The sequence below is a fragment of the Daldinia loculata genome, assembly GCF_022478755.1.
Source record: "Daldinia loculata strain CBS 113971 unplaced genomic scaffold F4817scaffold_10, whole genome shotgun sequence".
In the NCBI taxonomy this organism is placed as follows: Eukaryota; Fungi; Ascomycota; class Sordariomycetes; order Xylariales; family Hypoxylaceae; genus Daldinia; species Daldinia loculata.
Genome location: NW_026054864.1, coordinates 581,118 through 605,248, shown reverse-complemented (window position 1 = coordinate 605,248; position 24,131 = coordinate 581,118). Strand labels below are relative to the sequence as shown.

The 24,131-nt window shown below is 48.3% G+C and overlaps 8 protein-coding genes across 8 annotated transcripts; 4 read left to right on the top strand and 4 right to left on the bottom strand.

Annotated features, from left to right (window-relative positions):
• Nucleotides 1-766: 766 nt before the first annotated feature.
• Nucleotides 767-6,534, top strand: F4817DRAFT_16526 (uncharacterized protein). The gene is made up of 5 exons (XM_049298147.1): nt 767-1,702; nt 1,807-2,290; nt 2,470-4,351; nt 4,405-4,798; nt 4,852-6,534. Exons 1-5 carry the CDS (start codon nt 919-921, stop codon nt 6,360-6,362), a joined length of 5,055 nt encoding a protein of 1,684 aa, XP_049161573.1. The 5' UTR covers nt 767-918; the 3' UTR covers nt 6,363-6,534.
• A 552-nt stretch (nt 6,535-7,086) lies between these two features.
• On the top strand, nt 7,087-8,000 carry F4817DRAFT_313562 (putative cytosine deaminase; the record flags this gene model as incomplete). The annotated part of the gene is made up of 5 exons (XM_049300263.1): nt 7,087-7,158; nt 7,231-7,317; nt 7,441-7,534; nt 7,640-7,811; nt 7,931-8,000. 5 exons carry the CDS (start codon nt 7,087-7,089, stop codon nt 7,998-8,000), a joined length of 495 nt encoding a protein of 164 aa, XP_049161572.1.
• Nucleotides 8,001-8,398: 398 nt separating this feature from the next.
• Nucleotides 8,399-9,894, bottom strand: F4817DRAFT_16484 (uncharacterized protein). The gene has a single exon (XM_049298144.1). The coding sequence runs from the start codon at nt 9,647-9,649 to the stop codon at nt 8,654-8,656; it is 996 nt and encodes a 331-aa protein (XP_049161571.1). The 5' UTR covers nt 9,650-9,894; the 3' UTR covers nt 8,399-8,653.
• A 6-nt stretch (nt 9,895-9,900) lies between these two features.
• Nucleotides 9,901-11,111, bottom strand: F4817DRAFT_16467 (uncharacterized protein). The gene has a single exon (XM_049298142.1). It carries the CDS (start codon nt 10,883-10,885, stop codon nt 10,079-10,081), a length of 807 nt encoding a protein of 268 aa, XP_049161570.1. The 5' UTR covers nt 10,886-11,111; the 3' UTR covers nt 9,901-10,078.
• On the bottom strand, nt 11,112-12,691 carry F4817DRAFT_16470 (kinase-like protein). The gene is made up of 2 exons (XM_049298143.1): nt 11,911-12,691; nt 11,112-11,852 (listed from the first exon to the last, which is right to left on the bottom strand). The coding sequence occupies exons 1-2, from the start codon at nt 12,596-12,598 to the stop codon at nt 11,338-11,340; spliced, it is 1,203 nt and encodes a 400-aa protein (XP_049161569.1). The 5' UTR covers nt 12,599-12,691; the 3' UTR covers nt 11,112-11,337.
• A 646-nt stretch (nt 12,692-13,337) lies between these two features.
• Nucleotides 13,338-15,106, top strand: F4817DRAFT_357229 (uncharacterized protein; the record flags this gene model as incomplete). Its single annotated transcript, XM_049305892.1, has 3 exons — nt 13,338-13,831; nt 13,890-14,582; nt 14,683-15,106. 3 exons carry the CDS (start codon nt 13,338-13,340, stop codon nt 15,104-15,106), a joined length of 1,611 nt encoding a protein of 536 aa, XP_049161568.1.
• F4817DRAFT_330259 (chaperone protein dnaJ 2) lies at nt 15,052-17,538 on the bottom strand. The gene is made up of 5 exons (XM_049302372.1): nt 17,137-17,538; nt 16,996-17,065; nt 16,101-16,931; nt 15,171-16,036; nt 15,052-15,117 (listed from the first exon to the last, which is right to left on the bottom strand). The coding sequence occupies exons 1-4, from the start codon at nt 17,170-17,172 to the stop codon at nt 15,714-15,716; spliced, it is 1,260 nt and encodes a 419-aa protein (XP_049161567.1). The 5' UTR covers nt 17,173-17,538; the 3' UTR covers nt 15,052-15,117; nt 15,171-15,713.
• A 3,002-nt stretch (nt 17,539-20,540) lies between these two features.
• F4817DRAFT_16350 (uncharacterized protein) lies at nt 20,541-22,417 on the top strand. Its single transcript, XM_049298125.1, has 3 exons — nt 20,541-21,228; nt 21,284-22,009; nt 22,088-22,417. The coding sequence occupies exons 1-3, from the start codon at nt 21,114-21,116 to the stop codon at nt 22,168-22,170; spliced, it is 924 nt and encodes a 307-aa protein (XP_049161566.1). The 5' UTR covers nt 20,541-21,113; the 3' UTR covers nt 22,171-22,417.
• The last annotated feature ends 1,714 nt before the right edge of the window (nt 22,418-24,131 follow it).

Below are 24,131 nucleotides of genomic sequence, written 5' to 3'. Positions count from 1 at the left end.
TTTAGATTCCCAATCTGCCTCATCTTAGTTAGAGCATCCGTGTCATCAACAAGTTTTCCCAAGTTCCCTTCTAAATTCTCCTTAGTAGGCCCTCGTGCTACTTAGACGAGAGCACAATTCGGTATCGACAGTCTCGATATCATAGGCCGATCATCGTATGCTCTTGGCAACCCTACCTTGCAATATCTACATACGTATGTACCAGAAGCGTACCAGAAACTACATACCTATCTAGTAAGTCGCCGGTCTACTCATACATCCCTATCCGCCATCCACCCATACATAACATAGCTCGTCTACCTTACCCATCCTATGATCCTATGGCCTGCGGTCTATCCGGCTAGTCGTGTGGGTAGTGGGCACCGATTTGATGGTCTGTCCCGCCGCCTCAAACCTCCCCGGTCCATCTTGGCCTACTTTACATAAACCTTCACTTCTACATACCCTTCACATCTTTCCCGTCCCACACCAGTCACGTCTCCCACCTTCTTTCTTCCCAAACCTCACCATCCATTTTTCCGTACTCGGTTAGATATTTCGCGTTTTGACCTTTTCTTTCATTATTTTCCCTCCCAAACTTTATTGCCTTCGTCTCGCCAACTTAACCATACATACTTTTTCGTCCCTGCCCTTCCCTTTCTGACAGACCTCGAGCCAGGACTATCGTGGGACATAATTCGGTAAGCTTCCCACGGACCCTTGTCTTCCAGCCTGCCGTGGTACCACCGGCGAAACGCTCATATGGAATCTTCGCCCTCCAGCATAGTTCCTGTCTGAAACATTCTGTCTGCGAGAGTTGCACCTATATTGCCAATCTTATGGACCCAGATTTCCACTGTCTGCCTCGACTAGCACCGCCGTAAACTTTTCGGCGTTCCTCCGTGTGACATTGTATGCGCCGCCTTTTAATCACCCACCATGGCGCAGAAGTCGAGCGACACCGATGACCAGCCCAATCCTTCGTCATCTTCAACCAAGGACCCGACAGACTCCGGCTCCGCGCACAACAACACACCCACACCAGCACAAACCCCAAAGCCCACCAACAACAAGGCCTCTGGGGATAATGCAGCAGTATCCCAACCAATGACGAAGTCAACCTCGTCGGGGTCAAACCCGTCGGGCAAGGAGGCTATGACAGGCCCATCTCCTTACGGCACGCGTTCCCGCAATCGGGGTCAAGCGCGCCCGAACTACGCAGAGGACAAAGATATGGACGTGGACATGTACGATGCTTACGCAGACAAAAAGGATGAGGAATCTAAAAAATCCTCGCGACAGGTCGGTGCAGCTGCGAATGGTACCAGCGATGCACCCAAAGGCGCGAGTTCGACATCACGCAAGGGTGCAGCACCAGAGGATGGCAAGGCTAGTAATGGTTCGCACAATACAGTGAAGGATTCGCATCCGACGAGCAACGCGACTACAAATGGTTCGTCCACCACGGCATCTACTACTTCGTCCAAAAAACGAAAGGCACCCGCGCAATCGGCTGCGAACAATGCGCATAGCAATGGCAGTACCCCGGCACCGGCTGGTCCTAACGCGACGAAACGAGGTGCTACACACGCGACAGCTATTACAACTACACACACTACTGCGGGATATAAGGTGACGAATATGCTTTGTTTCGAGAAATGCGGTGCAATCCCGAAGGACGGAAAGATGGTGGCAGATGACGGAACAGTATTGGAAGCGAACGGTATGAACTTATTCAACCCCACGGAAACCGAAAGCAATTTGCGCTTCCATCTTAACAAAATAACTAGCTGACTGACCGACCGACTGACTGACTATATTATTTAGACCATGTATATCTTGTATGCGAACCGCCAGGAGAACCATATTATTTAGGACGTATCATGGAGTTCCTACATGTTCAGAATGATGTTACAAAGGCTGTGGATGCGTTGCGGATCAATTGGTACTACCGGCCAAAGGACATCGGTAAGAAGGTCAATGACACCAGACTGGTCTTCGCCACTATGCACTCGGACATTAGTCCGTTAACCGCATTGCGCGGCAAGTGTCAAATCCGCCACAAGGCCGAAATTGACGACATGGAGACTTACCGAAAAACTCCCGACTGTTTTTGGTATGAGAAGCTGTACGATCGTTATATTCAGAAGAATTACGATGTAATCCCGTGTTTTCAGATCGTCAACGTGCCTGAGAGGGTCAAGAAGGTGTTGGACGAGCGGTGGAAGTATATTTTGGTGGAGCAGGGTCGGTCTAAGGAATTTACTAGTGCCGTTAAGCTGTGTAAGAGATGTAGTGGGTATTGTGCAAGGTATGTATGCTTGCTTATGTCATCTCTCCACACTTCCCCTTTCTCCTTTCCTTCTGGGTCTTCTGGGTCTTCTGGGTCTCTATCCCTGTTTCCCTGCACCTGCAACTGCAACTGCAACTGCAACTGCAACGAGTCAACGAATCCAATAAATCAACGAGTAGCTAACTCGATTAAAATAGCAACGATTCTGTCGACTGTGCAGTATGTCAGCAGACGTATCATATGAACTGTGTTCGTCCGCCTCTGCTGAAGAAACCATCACGTGGCTTTGCTTGGGCTTGCGCCGCATGCAGTCGTGCCCAGGAGAGAAAGCTCGAGGCCCGACATACGCCAAGCCTACTTGATCCGCATCTAGAGGCAGAGGAAGAAGAGCCTTGGGAAGATGAGGAGGATGCTATCGATACTAATCGCACGAGCCCTGCGGATGGCATCGACGACTCTCACCAACCCGCAACAGCAGAGCAGATATATCACGCGAGCCTATGGCCTTACCGGTACCTAGGCCAACATTGCAAACCTGAAGATGCACTAGATTACGATGATCGCATATATCCCAGAGCCGGATCTCGCTTAGGACCCAAGCACCAGGCAACCGTCCTTCCTTGGTACGGCCGTCCGGTCAAACTTGTGAAACCTCTCGAGATCAAGAAATCGGGTAAGAAAGACGGCAAGCAATCCAAGGAAGCCCTTGCGGCCCTCGAGGCAGAGAAGGCCCGCCGAGAAAAGCGGCCAAGATGGATTCAGGACGAACCTCCAGGATATGTAGCGAGGGGGGAAGATTACGACAATGATGACCCGAATAACACGGCGCAGTTACTATGGAAGCCTTTGGATGCGGTTGAAACGTCAACCACGGAATCTCAGCTTGACGATTATATGGCGACCGCAAAGTCGAAACTAGTCCCTATGTTCAACCTTCCAAAGGAGTCGACGAACCTTAAAGATGTAGCCATCAATACCCTCTTCAAAAACGACTACGACATACCCAAGGCGTTGAAGGCGTTATTCAAAGTCGATAGGTCGATTTTTAAAGAGCCCGAGCTTACAACTGCTGAACTAAAGAAGTTTGAAGAAGGCGTGACCAAGTTTGGTTCCGAACTTTATCCCATTACCAAACTCATCAAAACAGTCAAGCATTCGCAAATTGTTCGTTTCTACTACACGTGGAAGAAAACTGACAGAGGGAAACAAATATGGGGTAATTTTTCTGGCCGGAAGGGCAAGAAGGAGGCGAAGAAGGCCGAAGCGACGGCCAATAAACTCCAAGATGACGTTGCTGACGATCAAGACGATTCGGCGTTTGACACCGAAAAGGCCGTCAAGCTGAAGAGGAGCTTCATATGCAAGTTTTGTTCTACCAAGAACTCCCGACAGTGGCGGCGGGCGCCTAACAGTGCGTCCGGTCTAGTAATAGAGGGAGGCGGTAAACATGCGAACAAGGATAAGGGAATACAATATGTCGGAGCATTATGTAGGAGATGTGCAGAGCTATGGCGGCGATATGCTATTCAGTGGGAAGATATGGAGGACCTTGCCAAGAAGGTTGCTGCAGCTGGTGGCCGCTCCTGGAAGCGGAGGGTAGATGAGGAATTGCTCAAGGAGATCATGGCGGCAAACGAAATGATGAGTCTGACGGTCTACAACAAAACGAATGGGACGCCATCAACAGCACAGCCTGCTGCGACAGCGACACCTGCCCCGCAACCTAGCGGTAGCGAACCACCACCACGCAAGAAACTCAAGACAATTGCGGACAAAGAGGCAGAGGTTAATGGCTCAGATCCCGGCGTTGTCTCAACTCATATCCATTCGAAGAAGAAAGAAAAGGCGGCGGCGGAGAAGCCCGCACCACCACCCCCAGCCCCCGAACTACCAAAACCTCGCACCTTGCCTTGCGCTATATGCCACCAGATGGCCCCGACGGGCGAGCAAGCTCATCTCTCTTGCAAGGAGTGTCGGCTCACCGTTCATCGCAAGTGCTATGGTGTTATCGACAATCGACTTCCAGGCAAGTGGACCTGCGATATGTGCCTAAATGATAAGAATCCTCAGGTTTCTATAGTAAGTGTGCCCTCATTCATTTCCTTGGGTTTGTGGTTAACGGTTACGATTAGGATTATAAGTGTGTTCTGTGCCCGGTAGAATTCACAGAACACGACTTCATTGAACCGCCGAAGAACACGCACAAGAAAAAGACCGAGAAGGAGAAGGAGAAGGAGCGCCTTGATCGTGATCTCGCGCAGAAGGCCGTAGAGTATTATCGCAAAAAGCAGGAGGAGATGAATCGCCCCGTGAACCCTAGGGAGCCTCTAAAGAGGACAGCAGACAACAATTGGGTCCATGTCACTTGTGCGGTGTGGATGCCCGAAGTCAAGTTCGGCAATGCCCTTGCCCTGGGCCCGTCAGAAGGTATACCTTTGATACCACGTAGTAGATTTGACGAAGTTTGCAAGGTGTGCAAGCAAAAAGGTGGCGCGTGTGTAGCCTGCCATCAATGCCGCGCTCCTGGTAAGTACAATATTCCCTAGATGACCAATTGTCTGGTGCTGACAGCATATTAGTCCACGTGGAATGTGCCCACCAAAATGGGTACCTGCTTGGCTTCGAGATTACGCCCGTGAAAGGCTCCAGACGAGATCAGCACAATCTTGTCACTATCGGAGGAGAAACGGGGATAATGTCAGCAGCCGTCTGGTGTAAGGAGCACATTCCTCAAAAGAGTGTGGTTCATCGCATGCACGACCCTGTACCTCAGCCTGAGAGCCAAAGCAAGGATGCACAACTTGCGAACGCCCTGCAGCTCTACGTGCATAACTACAAGCAGGCAGACCTTACCCTAACGGGTAATGTCCGTAAGGCGAACCTGGCCAATCTCGCCGCCACCAAGACACCTACCGTTACGACGCAAACGAACCCAAATAGGAGGCAATCCGCCACAAACGTTTCCAGCTCGGCAGCAACAGGTCAGAGAGCGTCTCCGGTCGATGGTGTGGTCGATGCAGCATCCATCAGCCCTCAGTGCGGCGATAAAGTCTGCATAACTTGCGGCATTGACGTGAGCCCAAAGTGGTGGCCTATCGACAAGAGCCAAGAAAAGGTCTTAACAAACGGATATACCGGCTCTCTTAGCAGTGAGGCGCTGAGGTTTGTAGCTCAGCGGAGCGTCCAGTGTCATAAGTGTAAGAGGAGTAATCGAAGACTTACACCTCATAATCCGCCAAGAACGGACGGGCCAGCATCAAATGAACCACCACGGGTCGCTCTGCCTCCTTCAATTCCCACTACTGTAACAAATCATCCACCACACGTATCTCACACTATGAATAGGCTCGTGGACCTAGGGAATTCGTGGGGACCACGAGGTCCTGCAGCGCAAGGAACGACACCTACGGTTGCCCCGGCGATCGCTGCGCCACCGTTACATCCTCCACCTGCAGCTGTCCCTCCACCTTTGCCGCTGACCGCTTCCCACGCTGGAACGAGTCCGATGGTAGCTCCGGGTGGCCCACCAGTGCCTGCACACCATTATCCTCCTCCCAGTGCTCCTTATGGAGAGTGGCATCGTAGCCCGCCTCAACATCCACCTACCCTTCATCAAATAAATGGCGGCTCTAGTGGACCAAGCCCGATCCATCATAATCATCTCCGTGACCTCCGGCCGCCGCCGATAGCCCCAATGTCCCATCACCAGGGGCCACAGCTTCAGCATGGGCTTGGCCAACCCATGGTAAATGGAATCACTCCTTCTCCACCTCCGCCTCGACGCGGTCCTGGCTCGGTTCAGAATGGCACTTCTCCTTATATGCCGTCCTACCATTCGGCGCATAACTCGCTCCACGGCCTCACGAATGGCAGTCCTCCGCCCCGCACTTCGGAGCATTCGTTTTCCCAAGGCATGCTTGGATCACGATCACCATTTTTAAATCCGCATGGAAGCCCTCCGATTTCCCGGGATGGGATCTCGATGAGTCGTGAACCAAGTCTAAGCAACAATATACCTCCAAGGCCCAACGACAGTCGCCCTGCAAGCGGGGCCAGCGCCAACGCGTCGCTGCGCAACCTTCTGTCGTGATAGTCAGAAACGACTAGACCAAGGTTTCAGGGTTTGTGATTTATTCGCATAGGGGATTTCTTTCCTCTGGTTCGGCGTTAACTTAGGGTCGGTTGTATAAGTAGAGGCATATACCAAAGGCGCTACGGTTGATAGAGGGATTCCGGTCAGGATTTCGAGAAGAGGAACCATTGCCGTCCCTTTTGAAGGCCTGTACAACAGTTGCTTGTTTTTCGACGGTCGGACTATTAGTTGTCTAATACTTTTCCGAGTGTAAATTGGAGGAAGGCGGCCTAGGAATTAGAGGCGGGTGATCCAAAATATCAGGAAATGGTCTCGCAGACCAATATCATACAAACATAATTTAAAAACGTCTTAGTTCTAATTTTCCATTTTCCCAGTTTGCGATGTGAATGGTATTACCCATATCATTATACGTGTATGCTGCTACGTTAGGTATATTAACAATTGGATATTTGAGGACTGTGATAGCTAAAAGGCGGGCACTAAACTCTTATGTGGCTCTACTAGGTTAGATGCGCAGCGATAGTCGTGAGGCGGAGACTCCCGCTTATCTCCAATTACGTATATCAAGCTTCTAACTGATATTCTAACTGATATATCTAATAAAAACATCAAATCTCTATCTCTATTTCTATCTCTATTTCTATAAGTTAAGAATAGTCCTTCCTAGTCTATTATAGTACTATAATCCGCCACTTGGACAGAATACAGCCAAGTTAGAATGGACGACGCAAAGGGCCTTGCCTTGGCCCTCGAAGAGGCTAGGATCGGATACCGAGAAGGCGGCGTCCCGGTATGTAGGGCGTGATACGTCGGCTCGGCGGCGAATACTCTGCTTACTTTGGATATTGTTATGGGATGGTAGATCGGTGCGGCGCTGGTTGCTGCTGATGGCAGAGTCTTGGGCCGGGGGCATAATATGAGGGTTCAGAATGGCAATCCGATTCTTCACGTATGTACCTATGTTTTCTATATTGGTGCTTATTATTATTATTATTATTGATGGGTATTGGGTAGTTGTTTATATAGGTATTTGCTACTAGCTAACGGGGTATACACGTGTTATTATATATAGGGGGAGACATCCTGTCTCCAGAACGCAGGCCGTCTGCCGTCGTCGGCGTATAAGGGGAGCACGATGTACACGACGCTTTCACCGTGCGATATGTGTAAGTCTGTCTGATTTAACCTGCCTGACTTAAAATTATATATATATATATATTCACACAACTATACGAAACTTCCCGCTAAGAATGGGTTTGTTGGGACGGTAGGCACCGGCGCCTGCATCCTCTACGGCATCTCGCGTGTGGTCATCGGCGAGAACAGGACGTTCCTGGGCGGCGAGGCGTACCTCAAGAACCGCGGCGTCGAGGTCGTTGTGCTAGACTCGACTGAGTGCAGGGAGTTGATGGACAGGTTTATTAAGGAGAAGCCCGAGGTTTGGTAAAGTCCACCCATCCCCCATCCCCCACCCCCCCTTTCATTTGTGCACGTGTATATAGGTATAAAACTGGAATATGAATAACTACCGCAAAACTAATCTAACTAACTATGCGAAAAAGGAACGAGGATATCGGGGTCGAGGAAAGGGTTTATTCCCGGGAGGGCGTTACGGAGCGCCCGGAGACGTAGGGGCTGGACTGTCTGTATTAGATTGTCCGCTATACATACCGATAGCCCGGTCATTATACATGGCAGGGCTCTGTGCTAGTTCGGAAATTACACGGAGGAGATGGGTCTGATAGCTAAGGACCTCGGTTGTCAAATACATTAGTAGGTATCTTATATACACATACGAGATGGGATATAGCTTTAGGGGGAAAGTTGTGCCGGTCATGATTTAAGAAAAAGACTCACTACTTTAGGAATCCACATCTGATAAATTCTCCCGGCCTTGCCGTGGAGTAGCCAGCCGTTGACTTGGTAGCGTCATACCTCGCGTAAAGTATACGCTTTCTGGGTCATGGTCTTACGATGGTACGTATGTACTAATAGCCGCGATATAGTAGAGATACATACTATGTAAGGTTATGAGTTCCAGATTTATTAATCAGTTTATGTATAATTCTCATTAAAAACTCACTTGGAACATGAACTACTCTGGGGCCTGGGCCTAAGGAATTGCCGGCCTTGGAATCCCAGTGTCCTCACTCTGTATGTATATGATTTCCCCTGACGCCTTACATAGGCCCATGTCGTAAGTTCAACTGCGACTTGGACAATGATCTGTGTGGCCAGACACCGAATAGTTTGAAGTTTGAAGTTTGACGGTAAAACAGCCATCCTCAATCATGATCCTCCTCCGTTAGCCCGGGACATCCCTCCATCGTGTCGTCCGGATAGCCGCATTTACACCAGAAGCAGTAATGATACTGCTTCCTGAGGTACTCCACCAGTCTCTTTAACCTCTCCTCAACCTCCAGCGCATTAAACTCATCCAGCTCCGGATCTTCCTCCTCGAGATCCTCAACCTGGACATACGCCGTAGCCGTCTTTCCTAGCGCCGTCTTATCGTCGTCTTCTAGATCTTCCACGAATGTCGGGAGCCGCGTTGAGCTCTGCTCCAGGTCGTGCCGCATTCGCCGGTCCCGCTCCGCTTCCTCCCGGCTCCGGATTAGGCCTCGCCAGACTACTGGGATGGATTTTAGGGGTCGCGTAGATATTGTCCTCTTCTTTCGCGTTTTTGCCGCTGTCTCCTCTGTTGCTTCACCGTCTGCCTTCGTGCATCCTTGCTCTTCCTCATCCATGCGCTCGCACACCTTCATCGCAGCATAGACTTGCCGCTCTAGCCTCGCCTGCTCGCGCTCCCTACGCACGCGGTCTCGGAACTCCGTCTCGTCGACCTTCTGCCTCTTCTCACTATGGGCCGCCGCTTCGGTAAGCGCACGCTTGCGATCCGAGTCGAGGCCAATACCGCCTCGATCTTCCTTCATCTGGGGACGTATAGGCTCCAGACGCGCGTGTTCGGCGCTGTCGGCGCTGCCAAGTGCGACACCAGGCTTGAATCCCATTTTCGCCATCATGGCAAAGCCCTTGCTTTTCTTAGCCCGGGCACTATCTAGTAATGACTCGTTTAGCGCCTTCTCACGCTCCTCGCGCTCTGCTGCGGCCTGCTCGGCTTTTGACTTGACGCGCCCCTTGATCTCACCCTCGCGCTTGAGCCGTTGCCGCCGCTGGAGAGATGTTTCTGTGGCTTTGGGCTCTTCCTCGCCGAAGGTCATGTTCATGTAGTCATCATCTTCCTCCTCTACCCCTGGGGAATTATTGTTTGGTGACGCCATTTGAACAAGTTATTTTTATGTAAGTGCAGGCCAGCTATTCTTAGTAGAAGACTTCCAGTATGTAAGTTGTGAGGTACAAAGTACATGTACCGAACCATTCTAGAAATAACCAAATGCGTGTTTAGATAAAAATAGAGTTCCTGAATGCATGGAGATAGTTAAGAGTAGAATAAACTTAAAAGCGGAGCCGGTTTTCACTCGTCTATCATCACTTGGGTAAGTGGTAGTTCATTAAGGTAAGAAGGCGACGTCGACCAATGAATTGAGAGGTTGCTAGGCAACTTTAAAGATACCTATACATATAAGCCACCACCGCCATCACCGCCACACATCATATACTACCTAAGTACCTAGGTATCATTCGTATATACATGTACCTATTCATTCGGCCAGCAACCCAACTTCCCAAGTCTAGGTATCTTTTCCCTCCTATAGGACATACTCGTCATCCCCACGGAGGTCACTCCACGTACAATAACATTTCGATAAGTTGGAATTGGGCACAAAGCCAGTAGAGACGTCAGGATTTGGACTTATTGATACGATATACCCCATGCTGTACGCCCATAAAAACGCCAGCACCGGCGCGGACATACCCACAACCACCGTAAGTACGACGCTCCATCTGGGCCTGAACAATTCGGGCTCGTCAGCATGGATCCAAAACCAGCCAGGAACGCGCCGTGTCGCGAGGCGATGGTATATCGTGGCGGTGATCTTCATGAAGTCCTCGCAGATGTCGTGAGCGAACCTGACAACGACAAAGACTAAGGCCGCGAGATAGAACGCGTCATCCATCGAGGCTACCGGCTCGAAGCGAGAAATGACGTTTGCGAAGACGTGAGACAGGAACATGTAGAATGTCAGCATGACATATCTGGCCTCGGTGTCGACAAAAGGCACCGGTTGCCAGTCGACATCCGACTCGTGTCCGTCCGCATCCCAAAGGCTAACAAACGCGGAGAAGATCGTCAAGGGGAGCAGCCAAGGCGAGAACTCGGCATACTCGTAGCCCATAGCCCAGGCATAGTTATTGGCTATTTGGACGAGTAAGGAGAACAAGGCCGTTAAGCCAAGGACATGCCGGCAGGTTTGGTCCCGGTCTGAGAACATGAAGGGGTATGCGGCTAGGGGGAAGATCACCGCGAATGTGCCGATGAATTCTGGTGTGAAAATCTCGAATCCGAGTCTAGGCGTCGTTGCGAGCACGCAGGTGCATTTGGCTATTGACTCCATTTTGTGGTAGCATAGGGGAAGCTCATGTCGATATGGAATGATTCTAGCACCTAGAATTTATATCCAAAGCAAAAGCGCTAAGACCTTTGCTATGATTTGCCTTCATCTTTAAAGTTACTCTTCGATGAGAGGCTGGACTTAAAAACGGTAGGTTAGCTCGAAGCTCGAAGCTTGAAGCTCCAAGAACATCAATGCAACAGACGCCATATAATTCTCTTATAAGCTCGGGGCTGAAGATCAACCAGCACCAGCCCTCAACCTCCAGAATCCAGCCGAGTAAAAGTTTTAAAGTCGAGGGTATACCCGCGTAACCTATTCGCTCTCAGAGCAGTACCGTAAGTGTCATGGGTACCTCAAAAGTCATGACCTGTCCCTAGTCACCTAATACAGAAGGTTATAGTATACAATATACACAAGCAAAAGCAAAAATAGCTCTTCCCAAACCTCATCATCTATGCGTCGTCCTCAGGTAGCTCATCAATAACCCCTTCCACTATATCTATTAGCTCCTCGATATCCGGCCGTTCGCTCGGCTCAACCTTTAGACATTTCCTGACCACCTCTTTGATCGGTTCGCTAATCGCGCCCTCAGAGCCTGCACCAGCCGGGGCCTTTCCTTTCTTTTGGCCTCTTGGACTCTCATCCGGAAACCGCCAATCTCCTCCTAGCACACACATGCTAAGGCTACCACCCGTCTCATCGCTACGCATCTCGAAAGGCGATTTGCCAACTAAACATGCATACAAGGTACAGCCTAGTGACCAAATATCAACCTTGGTGTCAATGACCGTCCCTGTCTTCACATCGAAGAGTTCAGGCGCCCGATAAGGCATCGTGCTGTGCTCCGCGGCTATGTCCTGTTGAGCAATGGCGAGCGAGCGCGATGTGATGGGTATTGGTGATTCCGAGATAGAGCCCAGATCCATAATAATAGGTTGTGAGCCCGAGTCATCAATCATGATATTACCTTCGATGCTCAGTTAGTATAAATTTCGGTGCAAAGTTTGACTTTAACTGCGGTTTACCTGGCTTGATATCTCTATGCGCGTAACATCTCCGCTCACCAGGCGCTGCAACTTGTTCGTTTACCATCAAAGGCCTTGCCTGTTCTGTCTCATCGTCCACATCTGCTGCCGCGACGGCCTTGTTTCGTCTTCCCTTACCGCTTCTCCCCCCCTCTTCTTCGCCAGCTTTTGCATCGCCAGCCTCCATGCGCTCCCCACCTACTGGGCCTCGGTATTGATGCATGTACTTGAGAGCTTTGCATATGCCCAGGAAGAGGCGCATAAGTTCATGTTCGGGAAATTTGGTGTGATTTACTAAGTTCGCATTGATAATATCTTGTAGATTTCCTCGTCTATAATACGGCAATACTACGTATACCGTCTTTGCATCTGCATCGTTTCGTTCGTTTGCGATGGAATAGTCGACGCTGTGGATGATGTTGGGCGTGTGGGAGAATGTCTTGTAGGCTTCGACTTCTCGCATCGCTTGCTGGACTGATTCGGCGCCGAATGGACATCGGATCTTCTTGAGCGCGAAGAGCTCCGCAGTTGCCGTGTCTTGTACGAGATATACATAGCTAAAGCCTCCTTCTCCTAGCAAGCGTAGTATCTTAAACGAACGGCTATTAATCTTGAGGGTTGGCGATCCGGGGAAGCAATTTAAACAATTGCCGAACGAGTATACGAAGTCAAGGAGAAGCTGCGCCATGATGGGCGAGAATGGAAATGTATAGTTTTTGCGAGTGTATCAACCAGATTAGGCGGTTCTTTGCATAGATTTGCATAGACTCTACTGCGTTCGAGAGCTCGTTAATGTCCGTGTGATAGGTCCGTCGGAATTTCCTAACCCAATGGAACTAATAATAGTGGTGGGAAGAGAACAGGATAATTTCACTTTATAAGTAGATTGTCAAATATGTAATTAATGTTGAACTGTCTTCAGAGCTATCGTGAGATCTGTAAGACAACGGATCGGATAAGATGGTACGTAAAGTGTTGCCCACTCCGGAACTTGCGCGACGCTAAGTACCTAGAGGCTAGGTAGCCAGCTAGCATAAACGGCATAAGCTGCGCCACAAATAGAGGCTGAAACACCCATCAAGGGAACTCAAATATGAGGTACGTCGTACTTCGTACTTCGTACAAGACACGGACCAATCCGTACATCTGATAGCAATTGTCTGTATAGATGCATAGTGTCCACTAAATTTAGAGCTTCACTTCAATTGTGCAATAAACCGTACATATCGGAATTTTCAACTTAAGATCTTGAAGCTCAATCTAAAGTGAGCGAGAACTACGAACTACGAACTAACTTCCAATTAGGTAAACAAGTCTACTGAGGACCTGATCTAAGGAATAATCAAATATCAAATAAAACTATAAGAAGACTTTGTTGGGAGCGCATGGTAGTTATCAGTAATTGGATCGCATCAACTCACAACACCATGAATCTGCCGTACCAATATCTGAGCAGACTTGGACAAAGCTCCATCCTCTGCGCTGCCAAGGGATCCAGCATCCACACATTCGACCTCGAGGCCGGCAACTCGTTTCTCTCATCGTGGACTCATCCGCTCACAAAGCAAGCCAGGAGTGGCGAACCTCGGGAAACGGAAACTAGCCAGGAAGGTCAAGAACTCAATGAGCAAGAGAGTGGTCAGCGCCCATCGAAAAAGCGCAAGCTGAATGAAGAAAAGAAGCCCGGCGCTGAGGAGGGTACTAGTCAAGCTGACACGGGCGCAGTGGAAACGACGGCGAATGGAAGTGGGAAAAAGAAGCATAAGCCCGAATCTCGTGTTCAGGGGCCGGAAATACCCTTTGTGGCTCTCATGACAGCAACGGAAGATGGGAGGTATCTCGTCGCCGTGACTGGCCAAGATAAGACGCTTTGGGTATTCGAGCACGATAGGAAGGGCGTTCTGAAGGAAATAAGTCAAAGGTAGGATAATGGATAATCCTATCTACCTATTCTAGGAACCGAGTCTCACTAGATACAGAGTCATGCCCAAGCGTCCCAGCTCCATCGCCATCACCCCGGACGGGACTACAATCCTATCCGCAGACAAATTCGGGGACGTCTACTCACTCCCTCTCATCCCAACCGCCACACCCCCCGAGGCAACCAGCGCCCCCAGCACGCCCTCCAGCGTGCCCGTCTCAGCTCCGTCCTTCAAACCCGCAGCTAACCGGCTAACCGTGCACTCCCAGCGCAACCTGCGCGCCCTAGAAGAGCAAGAGCGCATCCTAGCCAGCCGCAAACGCGAGCCCGCCAAAGACGCCCCGGCGTCCAAGTACGAGCCGATCCTAGGCCACGTCTCCATGCTAACGGCCCTGGCCCTGGCCCTGGCAACCGCAGACGGCAAGCCCTACATCATCACAGCCGACCGCGACGAGCACATCCGCGTCTCGCGCGGCATCCCCCAGGCGCATATCGTCGAGAACTATTGCCTCGGCCACGAGGCTTTCCTCAGCGCCCTCTGCGTACCCGCCTCTCGCCCGGAAGTCCTGGTCTCCGGGGGCGGGGACGACGAGCTGTTCGTGTGGAACTGGAAGGCTGCCCAACTACTCGGCAAGACGGACCTCCTTCGCCATGTTAAGGAGGTAGTGCCTGGCGCGGAGCAAGTCGCCGTGTCGCAGTTGATTTCGTACGATGTAGACGAGAGATGCTTCGTGTTAGCGATTTGCGAACAGTAAGACCCTCTGCCCTCTACCCTCTCCCATTTTTTCATTATTTCATCATTATCCCCTCCCTCAGCCCATCATCCACGGAATCTAACACACCATAAACAGTGTCCCAGCAACCTTCATATTCGAAGTCCTACCAGACAATACTCTCAAACACGTACAGACATTACGTTTACAAGACAACCCCCTAAACGCTCTCATCGTCACCAGACCAGAAAGCTCTCCTAAATTAGTCATCGCAACTGATCCCCAGCAGCCAACTACTAGCGACAGCACGACACAAGCAGAGGAAGATACCCCTATGACAGAACCAAACCAGTCTCTCCTGCTCTTCGAGCGAGACCAGACAGGAGACTGGGCTCGGAAAGGGGGCATTCAAGATACCGCCGAGGGAAATCTAGACGTTTCGCGGAAGGAGTTGGAGACTATTCTGTATACGGTCGAACACCTGCGGAAGACTGAGTTTACCGACGAGGGTGAAGGGGGGCTTGGGGGGCTTGGGTCCCCCAAGGGCTCTGTTGCGCCCTAACTTTACTAGACCTGTACGTTAAATATTTACGACTTCTCTAGAGAAGTAGGAAATAATACAAAACAGTTAAGTCGTAACAAGTCACATCGCATAAGTTTGTAAGACACGTTAGCAAAGGTCGCAAAGGTCACAAACGCCGTTACGTCACTGTAGTTGGGACATAATTGTTTCCAATGAAATCAATACCAGTATTGCAATCATGTATAAAGCACGTCTGTCCTGGTTCCTCTCTCTATGTCCGTCGAACGCCAATCTCGCAAGAGCATCACGTGCGGAATGATGCTCGGTGTAATCGATGATATAAAAAAAAGGAGAGCTGCAGAGAAAAAAGTGAACCTTGCCCTCCTACCAGAATAGCGGACCCTTGTTCATATCATCCATATAGCAGACTCCTCTCCTTCCGCGCTTACCCCTGACATGCAAATCATTCGTGTCCTCAAACAATAGAAACGCTACGCCGTAAATAATCTCTCCCTCTCTAACCCAACCGGAAAGGAATCCCTGATGGTGTAGGAGTATAGGCAAATTATGCGAGGCACAGGCACGAAACACTGTGAAGTACCTACCCCACAGCCGAACTAATAATCTCCCCCGTTAGATATATCGTCTATTGGGATGCGCATTGCACGCGTTCGGCGTGAGGGTGACCGTCTTCGTCATCCTCATCCATGCCTCCTGCACCGCCACCAAATGCTCGGGCCTGTCCTTGGTTCTCCAAATCTTCTAGTTCCACGCTGTCCGTCATAGCGTCCGCAGGAGGAATATTCTGCAGAGTTGGAGCGGGAAGAATTTTGCGCAGACCTTCGAAGGCGGCAGGGTCATCTGTCCAGTGAGGTTCGGGGAACTTGACGGAGAATTGTATGTACATGTTGCCATAATCGTGATGCCTGTGGGAAGGCATACCCTGTCCTCTTAACATCTTGACAGCATCTGCAGGAATTGATTAGTGCCGGGTTCGGATGAAGAAAGTAAATAATATCAAGGATGTACATACCTGGTGCGATGGCCTCGCCGGGTTGGATTTCGACACTCAGCCATCTGTCGTCCAGATGTTCAATGTAAATCGTACCACCAGCTAGGGCTGTGACAAGCTCGATCTCGGCACGGTAGAGTAGATCGTCCTCCTTCCGAGTGAACCGGGGGTGTGGCTTCTGTTCAATCTCGAAGACGACATCTCCAGCCTGGACACCAGGGGCTTGGTCACCTTCACCCTTGAACTCGACTTTCGTGCCGCTTCTAACACCACGGTCGACGTGAACGTGAAGTACTTTCCTGTCGACGATGGTCTTCTTGCCATTGCATGACTTACAGCGATCCTTCTCCTTAATAATCTCGCCCTCTCCATTACAATCAGGACAGACAGTTTGGAAGCGTTGGATCATCGGACCCATTTGTCGCATCATGGTCTTCATACCGTGGCCATCACAGCCAGGGCAACGTCGAACAGCACCTTCCTTACCACCGCGACCCTCGCACTTGGGGCAAATGACGGACCGTTGTAAGGCTAGCTTAGAGATCTTACCCCGGTAAATGTCTTCCAGGGATACCTTGTGTGTATGGTGGATAGTACGCGCCTTAGGCGGACCACGGGGTCCGCCACCCATCCCACTGAACATGCCGCCAAGACCACCGCCGAATGAGCCTGAGCCGAAGAACTGTGCGAAGAGATCCTCGGCAGCCATGCCGCCGCCACCAGCACCTCCCTCGAGGCCGGCTTCACCATATTGGTCATAGATTTGACGCTTCTGGGGGTCGGATAGGATTTCGTAGGCGTGTGAGATCTCCTTGAACTTTTCCTCGGCCGCGGGGTTGTGGGCATTCTTATCTGTAAAGCTAGGATTAACATGCTAGATTCATAAGATGCTTGGTGCGTCTTAACTAAAACTTACCAGGGTGCCATTTCAAAGCTCCTGTCTTGTATGCCTTCTTTAATTCTGCCTCTGTTGCGGTTGGCGAGACCTGGACAAAGGAGATCAGCGCATGTTCTCTCAACGTCAATTATATATTGTGCACCAAAGAGCAAGACTTACGCCAAGCGCATCGTAGAACTTTGTCTCCTTGACCATATTGTCGTCCGAATTGTAGGTCAGACGGGAGAATTCTTGAGGGGAAGCTCCGCAAGTAGCAGATAAGCGTTCTAATTAGGTAGGATCTCAAGTATCAAATAATGTTAGTTCAAAATGCGACTTTACACTTTGGTTTGAGGATATTGAAAGGTCAAAAAGCAAGTCTTGTATTATTTGTAAAGATGTGAAGAGGTAAAAACAGTCAGATAGCGCCCCACAAATGCGCGAATCAGTTGGTTGCGAGTTTTTGAATAGAGGGGTGAGATATGATAGAGAGGAAATATCTAGGTGATTCGGAGTTGATAAGGACTAAGGACTAAGGACTAAGGACTTGAGGACTCACAAAGTACGAGAAACGAGAAACGAGAAACGAAAAAAAAGAAGCGGGAGTAAATGAGTTGATAGATAGATTGGTGAACGTCTTCGTGTATGGATTTGCTTCGGTAAGGATTGACAGGATTGACAGGTTATGGTGTACTTGCGGTGCACAAGATTGGTGGACTGGTGGACTGGTGGATTGCTCTGGATGTAGGTACCTGGGTCGGAGTTGCTGGAAGGTTCTGGTTGCGTTCCTGCTGAAAGTAGGCTGCCGCTCCGATTCGAGAAGGCTCTGTTTCCGTACCTAACCTAATGTCCTAAGGCAATGTCCTAAGGCAATGTCCTAATGTACTATAACCAACAAAATACCTGCTTTAGGTACTTAAAGTTACGTACACACGTACTTTATGGACGAGGATGGAAACAGAAGAGTAAAAGAGATGCAGCGATGGAAGATTGGGAGGTGACCACAAAATTCACTACCGATTAGCAAGCAACTTTAAAAGGATATTCTTTTTATCTCCATCTCTCCCCCTCTGCACAAGTCCCAACCGCAACTTTCGCGCAGTTCGAGGCTGAGATTTTTCCTTAGCGCGCCACCGTTTCTTCGTAGAATCCGATGGAATCGTGGCTTCGACTCAAAGTACTATCTAGTAGCATTGAGGCTGGAGCGATGCGAATTAGGTGAGATCTGTTATAACTCAGCCTCAAATATACTTTGGGCTACCTCATCTTGGACCCACCCCTTTGCTCTTTTCGGCATTCAATTTGGATTGTGCTGCATGCAATGTGAAGGGGGTTACACGGACTCCATAGCACTCAATGTTGTACTTATGTACTAGGGTTTCTCCAAGTTAGAATTCCCCAACTAAAATTGTTTTTGTAACCGGATTGATATGACATTCTATGAAGAATCTCAATACATAGGTAGCTAGGTAATTAGGTGATGTCAGAACTTAGGCTGACAAGGGCGGAACAGACCACAGGACCGACCTCGGCATCTTTGTGGTAGATTTCTCCAGAGCATCATCTTTCCATAGCCTTATTACCATTAGGCAGCTTAGGCTCTATATCCACCGAGGCCTAAGTGAATACTAATCAACATTGATTGGCCCTCCAAATAAGGCAATTCTCTTCACCCGCATCTGCCATCCGTACGTAGTGTCATAGTGTCATCAAAATTTATCGCTTCGATTCGACTTCGTCACGGTTCGAAGAGGTAAGACGAAAGTGTTGTCACCGTAGCTGTAACACTCGCCCTTGTAATTCCCTCGTCCGAGATAATCGTGCTATTGAGAAAATTAGCAGCCTTTTCGTCTAGTTATCGAATTATAGATCATAAGACTCAACCGTAACACGTAGGCTCTTTCGCAGAAAAAGAAAGGGGAAATAACTTGGCTGGCATCTGCATATCTATATCTATATCTATATTAGGTATACATATGTACTATTATGTGTGATAGGTCTGTTCCATTTTCACTAGTTAGAATGATTACACTATTCTCCTATGCGCATTTGACAGGATAGGTCAGACACCGAGAAGGCTCTGACGTATGCCGAGTAAATTTGTACTGCCTATTCAGTTCGACTTGCTTCATTGGTGGAAACGTAACGGGAAATACTCAAGTATGTAGTAAGATATCAAGTCTGTCTCCTAGCCCTACTAAACTTACGTGGTCCGCAACTGGGTCAGCTGAATCGATTATACATGGAGGTTGCCCACGATATTCCATTAAGCAGACAAGGCAGACAGGAGCAAATTCTCCTTACATCTAGATCGAAACCCATAAGCTTTCTGTTCGTACATAGTATACTCTTGTCCAATCATATAACTTCTAGTGTCGATTTAATATTTATTAAAGGCTAGCGTTTCCGCAAACTAACAGGGGAGGTATGTAAAAAGAACCGCTAACTACAGGTATAAAGTTACACAGTATTCGTAGACGTATGTATAAGATGCCCTAAGAAGTTTAGCTAATACTACTCATTCTCTTTAGAATTTGAATTTCCGCGATGCTCGAGTAAATAGAACAATTATAATTTAAATAGATGCGGCGCATGTCGTCATTTCAAAGAGGTTAGCCACTAGCAGTCGTGATGGATGGCGCACGGCAGGAATAGAATAGGGCTGCAAGCTGATGAATCCTAGCGGGTTTATGCGGGCGGGTTTAAGTGGGACAGTAAACCCTGACCGCCTGGAACTTATATTCCCGTCCTCAGCTCCCGTTGCACAAAGATTGGTCCGTTAAACAATAGACAAAGGCAACACCTAAACACTTGCTTCATTAGGTTAGCTACTGACTATATTTGCTAGATAATGTGTCATCCACTACCCAAGGTCGAAGCTCATGGGACTGCTATTTTATCACATGCACATGTGACAATAGTAACTATATTAGGTAATTAGAAGAATTTCTCTTTTAAACTAGGTACTGAAAGCGGTAAAGGTTTATTAGAAGCGTGTAAGTTTTGAACTAGTTACATACGCGTATAACCTTATCATTCGCTAAGGTTGAATGCTAATTTTAGTATGGTCTTTCTATTTATACTAGTTATCTATATCCCAATAGTCATCTAGTATCTAATAAATGTGTAATGAATGTTATCGTGAAGCTATTAGGAATATGAATTCCCTAAAGCGTTGCCGTTGTCGTTCAAGCTGAAAAGTTTCAGTAGAATTACCACGAGCCCTACAAGGCAGGACGCCGTGATGATCGATATTGCCCTTGACAGTATATAGTGAGCATTGTAAGGAAAGCCTGACCACATGAGACATTCCATACTAATCAATCACTAAAGATGTACATGATGCATAAGTAGGTGCTGAGGTGAGCGATGGCTACCGAATTAGGCTTCTCGAAAAAATGTATGCTTATGTTCTATTGGCGGGGACCCTGGAAACTAACCTGGGTTACATACATAGATACCTACATAGATAGTCAATGCTTGGTAACACGATGACTAAGGGTAGCCAATTATAGGGCTCGTAGTAGACCCTGACCCTTGAAGATCTCGGGGTATGTTCTATTTTCAGCCTCGCGTGTTGTCGAGCCATCTAAATTTCACCTAGGAAACGATGTGACTATGTATGTATGGGGGGGACTTTTTCGAGGTTAACCATTAACCAAACATATGGAAGCGTATGATATTCATTGGTTTCTTGCCAATCGGCTTACGCGATGGAGTCGCATCGGGCCAGCAAGATGACAGCAAGATTGCATTTACTGGTAGCGTTCTACATACCTAATGCTTGTCATGCCTTGGAAGTTGGTATTCATAAAATCCGAATTTTAGACAGCGGTCCACATCGAAGCTTTCGCCTCTAAGAAAAGGTACATAGTTACCCTAAAGAGAGAAGCCACTTAGCGGTGGAATCAAGACGGGTTTGGGAAATCGATATACTCTTACATTGGTACCGACTCAAAAAGATTAATCGTGATAGGGCTGTTCGTATCCCACGTCTACTTACCTAGCTAACAAGACATCTATCTCCTAACTCCATCTTATATAATGACTCTCTTCATTCCCGCATTTCCTTGCTTAGACATCAAAAAGAGTTTCCCGGAACTTCAATCTCAAAAGATCGACTTTGTTCAACATCCAAGTTATACCTTGCTGGCGCCATGGATAAGGCTAGCACGAATACAACTCTCGCTTCATCTACCCGAACAAAACAACCTAAGAAGAGAAATAGTGACGTGCGCAAAGAGCAGAATAGAATCGCGTCTCGTGCATATCGTAAGTTACCGTCGCCAGCTTCGTCGCAAAACATCTCGCTGACGCCAGGCTTCAGGAGAGAAGCGCAAGCAAAAGTTAGCACTACTTGACGAGATATTGAAATCTGATTCTCAAACAGATTCGATGAGTTCAGTATCCGATGAGACAGATGGATACAACGGCTCGTGGACCTTTCAAGATAGACAAGCCTCGGGTAGCCCTGTTCCAGGAGCACTTCAGGTGCCCGCCGTGGCGCAATGGGCCGCTGCAAGTCCCTCCATATCTTCGGCAGTCCCAAGCTACGGTCACGACGCGTATGAGGGTTGGATGAATTCATTCAATCAGCCGGACAATACGTTTCCTACCAATAATGAATATGCACACTCTTTCATCCCCACCGAAGTTGGAGATAATTCTCTAGGGAACCCAGTTCAATTTACCATACAATCTCTCACGTCGGCACCTTCGACGCCTTCACTGCCTCCTATTCCGCTGGATCCTTTGCTCGTTGCAAACAACTTCGCACCGCAACACCGTCATAACCAATTAGCACAACCCCGAAATATTCCAAGCTCATCTAACCCAATTTATAACAATGATGAAACTCAGAGACAATTATGGGTCGCCTCTCTCGAAGACGATGTGCTGGTGGAGCTTGAGAGATTTGCTGGATATAGCCATATCCAACAACAGCAAATTTTAGCCATGATACAGAAGAGAAGGAGTTTAGCACAGAATAGACCAAACCATCAAAATGTGGAATTCAGGTACCCAACCTGTCAAGCTACGCCCCCATCAACAGGTAAGCAATCCGTGCTACCTTCGTAACTTCATGGAAATGAGACATGGAAATGAGACCATATACTTACTTAATAACTAGCACAATTTGTGAACACCGACTTTCGGAAATACCAAAGCATGCGACAGGTCTCTGGATCACCTGTTCCTAGTGGCCGTCGCTAGATCCGTTTCATACGGACTAGGACCACTGACCCGACTACTGTAGTCGATGAAAACCCCAAGGCCTTCTAGATCGTGCCACCGAGATGTCTAGCATTGTCGGACTAAACAACCCTTTTCATCTATATCGCCTTCTAGGGCTTTGCCAAGTATATCAGATCTCGCCTTACCCTTATACCCACGTACGCCGACTCGCTTTTCACCAAATAAATAAACAGCACCGAAGAGAAACGGCCAGCAAATCGTCTTCAATGACAGACACGCTTTGGTCGCAACCCCCCAGGGGGCATATTTATATAACGAAAAGGCCAAATGGTGCAGATACGATTTATGGGACGTATATTTGGGCTATATCGAAAAATGAGCTGTTTCCTCGCAGAGGTACACTCTATACAGGAATGTCACCACCTGGTCGTGTGACATTACCAATAGACTTGGGGGCAACTCTAGATGTGTGACATGACTAGACACGGGCGTTGGGGCACTAAGGGGGGTAATGACTTTACATAGGTACAAGAGATGGATCGGGGCGAAGACAAGGACGAAAATGTGGTGTATAACCCAACTATCGCCCGGTCCGATCAAAACAAAAATACCGATCGCAGTACGTCGTCTCACGGGTCTTCTCGAAAATCAAGCAGACCATCACATTACAGCCGAGGCAGAGCCTTGGTATCACGGAGGAATACGACAAGATTCTGGGCAATCTATCAATATAGGTAGTTATACCATAAAGGAACATGTACTTTGAAAAGACACGATGTATAAATACCGCCTCCAAGGCCGTAGGGGGCAGCCCCATTATACGCAATTACGAATTTATTAAAGCTTATAGACGTTAAAGAAATATATGGGCGATTCCAGCATGTCTGGTAAACTACCCACTTAGTAGAATAGCATATGTAGAAACAAGAGATATGATAAACCCAAAAATCAACAGCGTAAAGCCGTCACAGGTTGGTCAACCAAATTCTCACCACTAAAGCCGCCTACGTATACTCAGAAGATTTAACATATTCCTAGCCGAATAATTAGGTACCTAGGTAGGTAGGTAGTTAATATAGAACAGACACATACCCCATAATAACTAAGAGCCGCAATATACCACGAAATACCCAATATAGTAATTCCCATCACTCATAAGCGGCAATCAAGTAGATCCGCCGAAAGGATCTCGAACAAGCTTTTTACCTACCATCCCGTTCTAGCTGTGTACGAAAAGAGAACGGACCGTTAGATATGTATATGCACTTAACATCCGACAGAATGGCTGACGTGCTTAAATCTATGCGAGGCTTGGCATAGCTCCCAGCTTTTTAAGATACGCGAAGGATTCTTATCTCAGGTGACCTCAGACCACAGATTCGAAATTGGTTCGGGAGGTTGTACCTCCCCAGCCACACCACTCCCCCAACCAATCAAACCCCGGAACAACCCCCCAAAACAATATCGAATCTGTGGTCTGAGGCAGCTCTGGGACCCCGCACACCAAAAACATACGCCTGATATTCTAAAAAAACAACATCAACAACATCATTAAAAATAATAGTATCAACGCGCTTTTACAGTAAGTTTAATTGATTATACAATCGTACTAATCTCATTATTAGGTCTATCGATTAAATCTACGCGTTTTAAGTCTCTCGGGGTGTTGAAAGTGGCCACAACAACGGTCGCAACGGTAGCCGCAACGCGTAACGATAGCCGCAACAAACGTTAAAGCCTGGTATATATAAGACCGTATAGGTATGCAGGAAAGGCTAAAGGGCTTGGGAAATGTATTAGCCTTAAGTTGTTAAAAAAAAGAGGGATTTTATACGTGGTTGTGGGATATTAAGTTGTTGTACCTAAGTATATAATATCTCAGAACGTCAGGGATTTTTAAACGTCGAGGCCTGGTATATAAGAACGCGATGCCGTACGGGTATATAAAAAAGATAGAGAGTTAAAGAAAGCATATTATT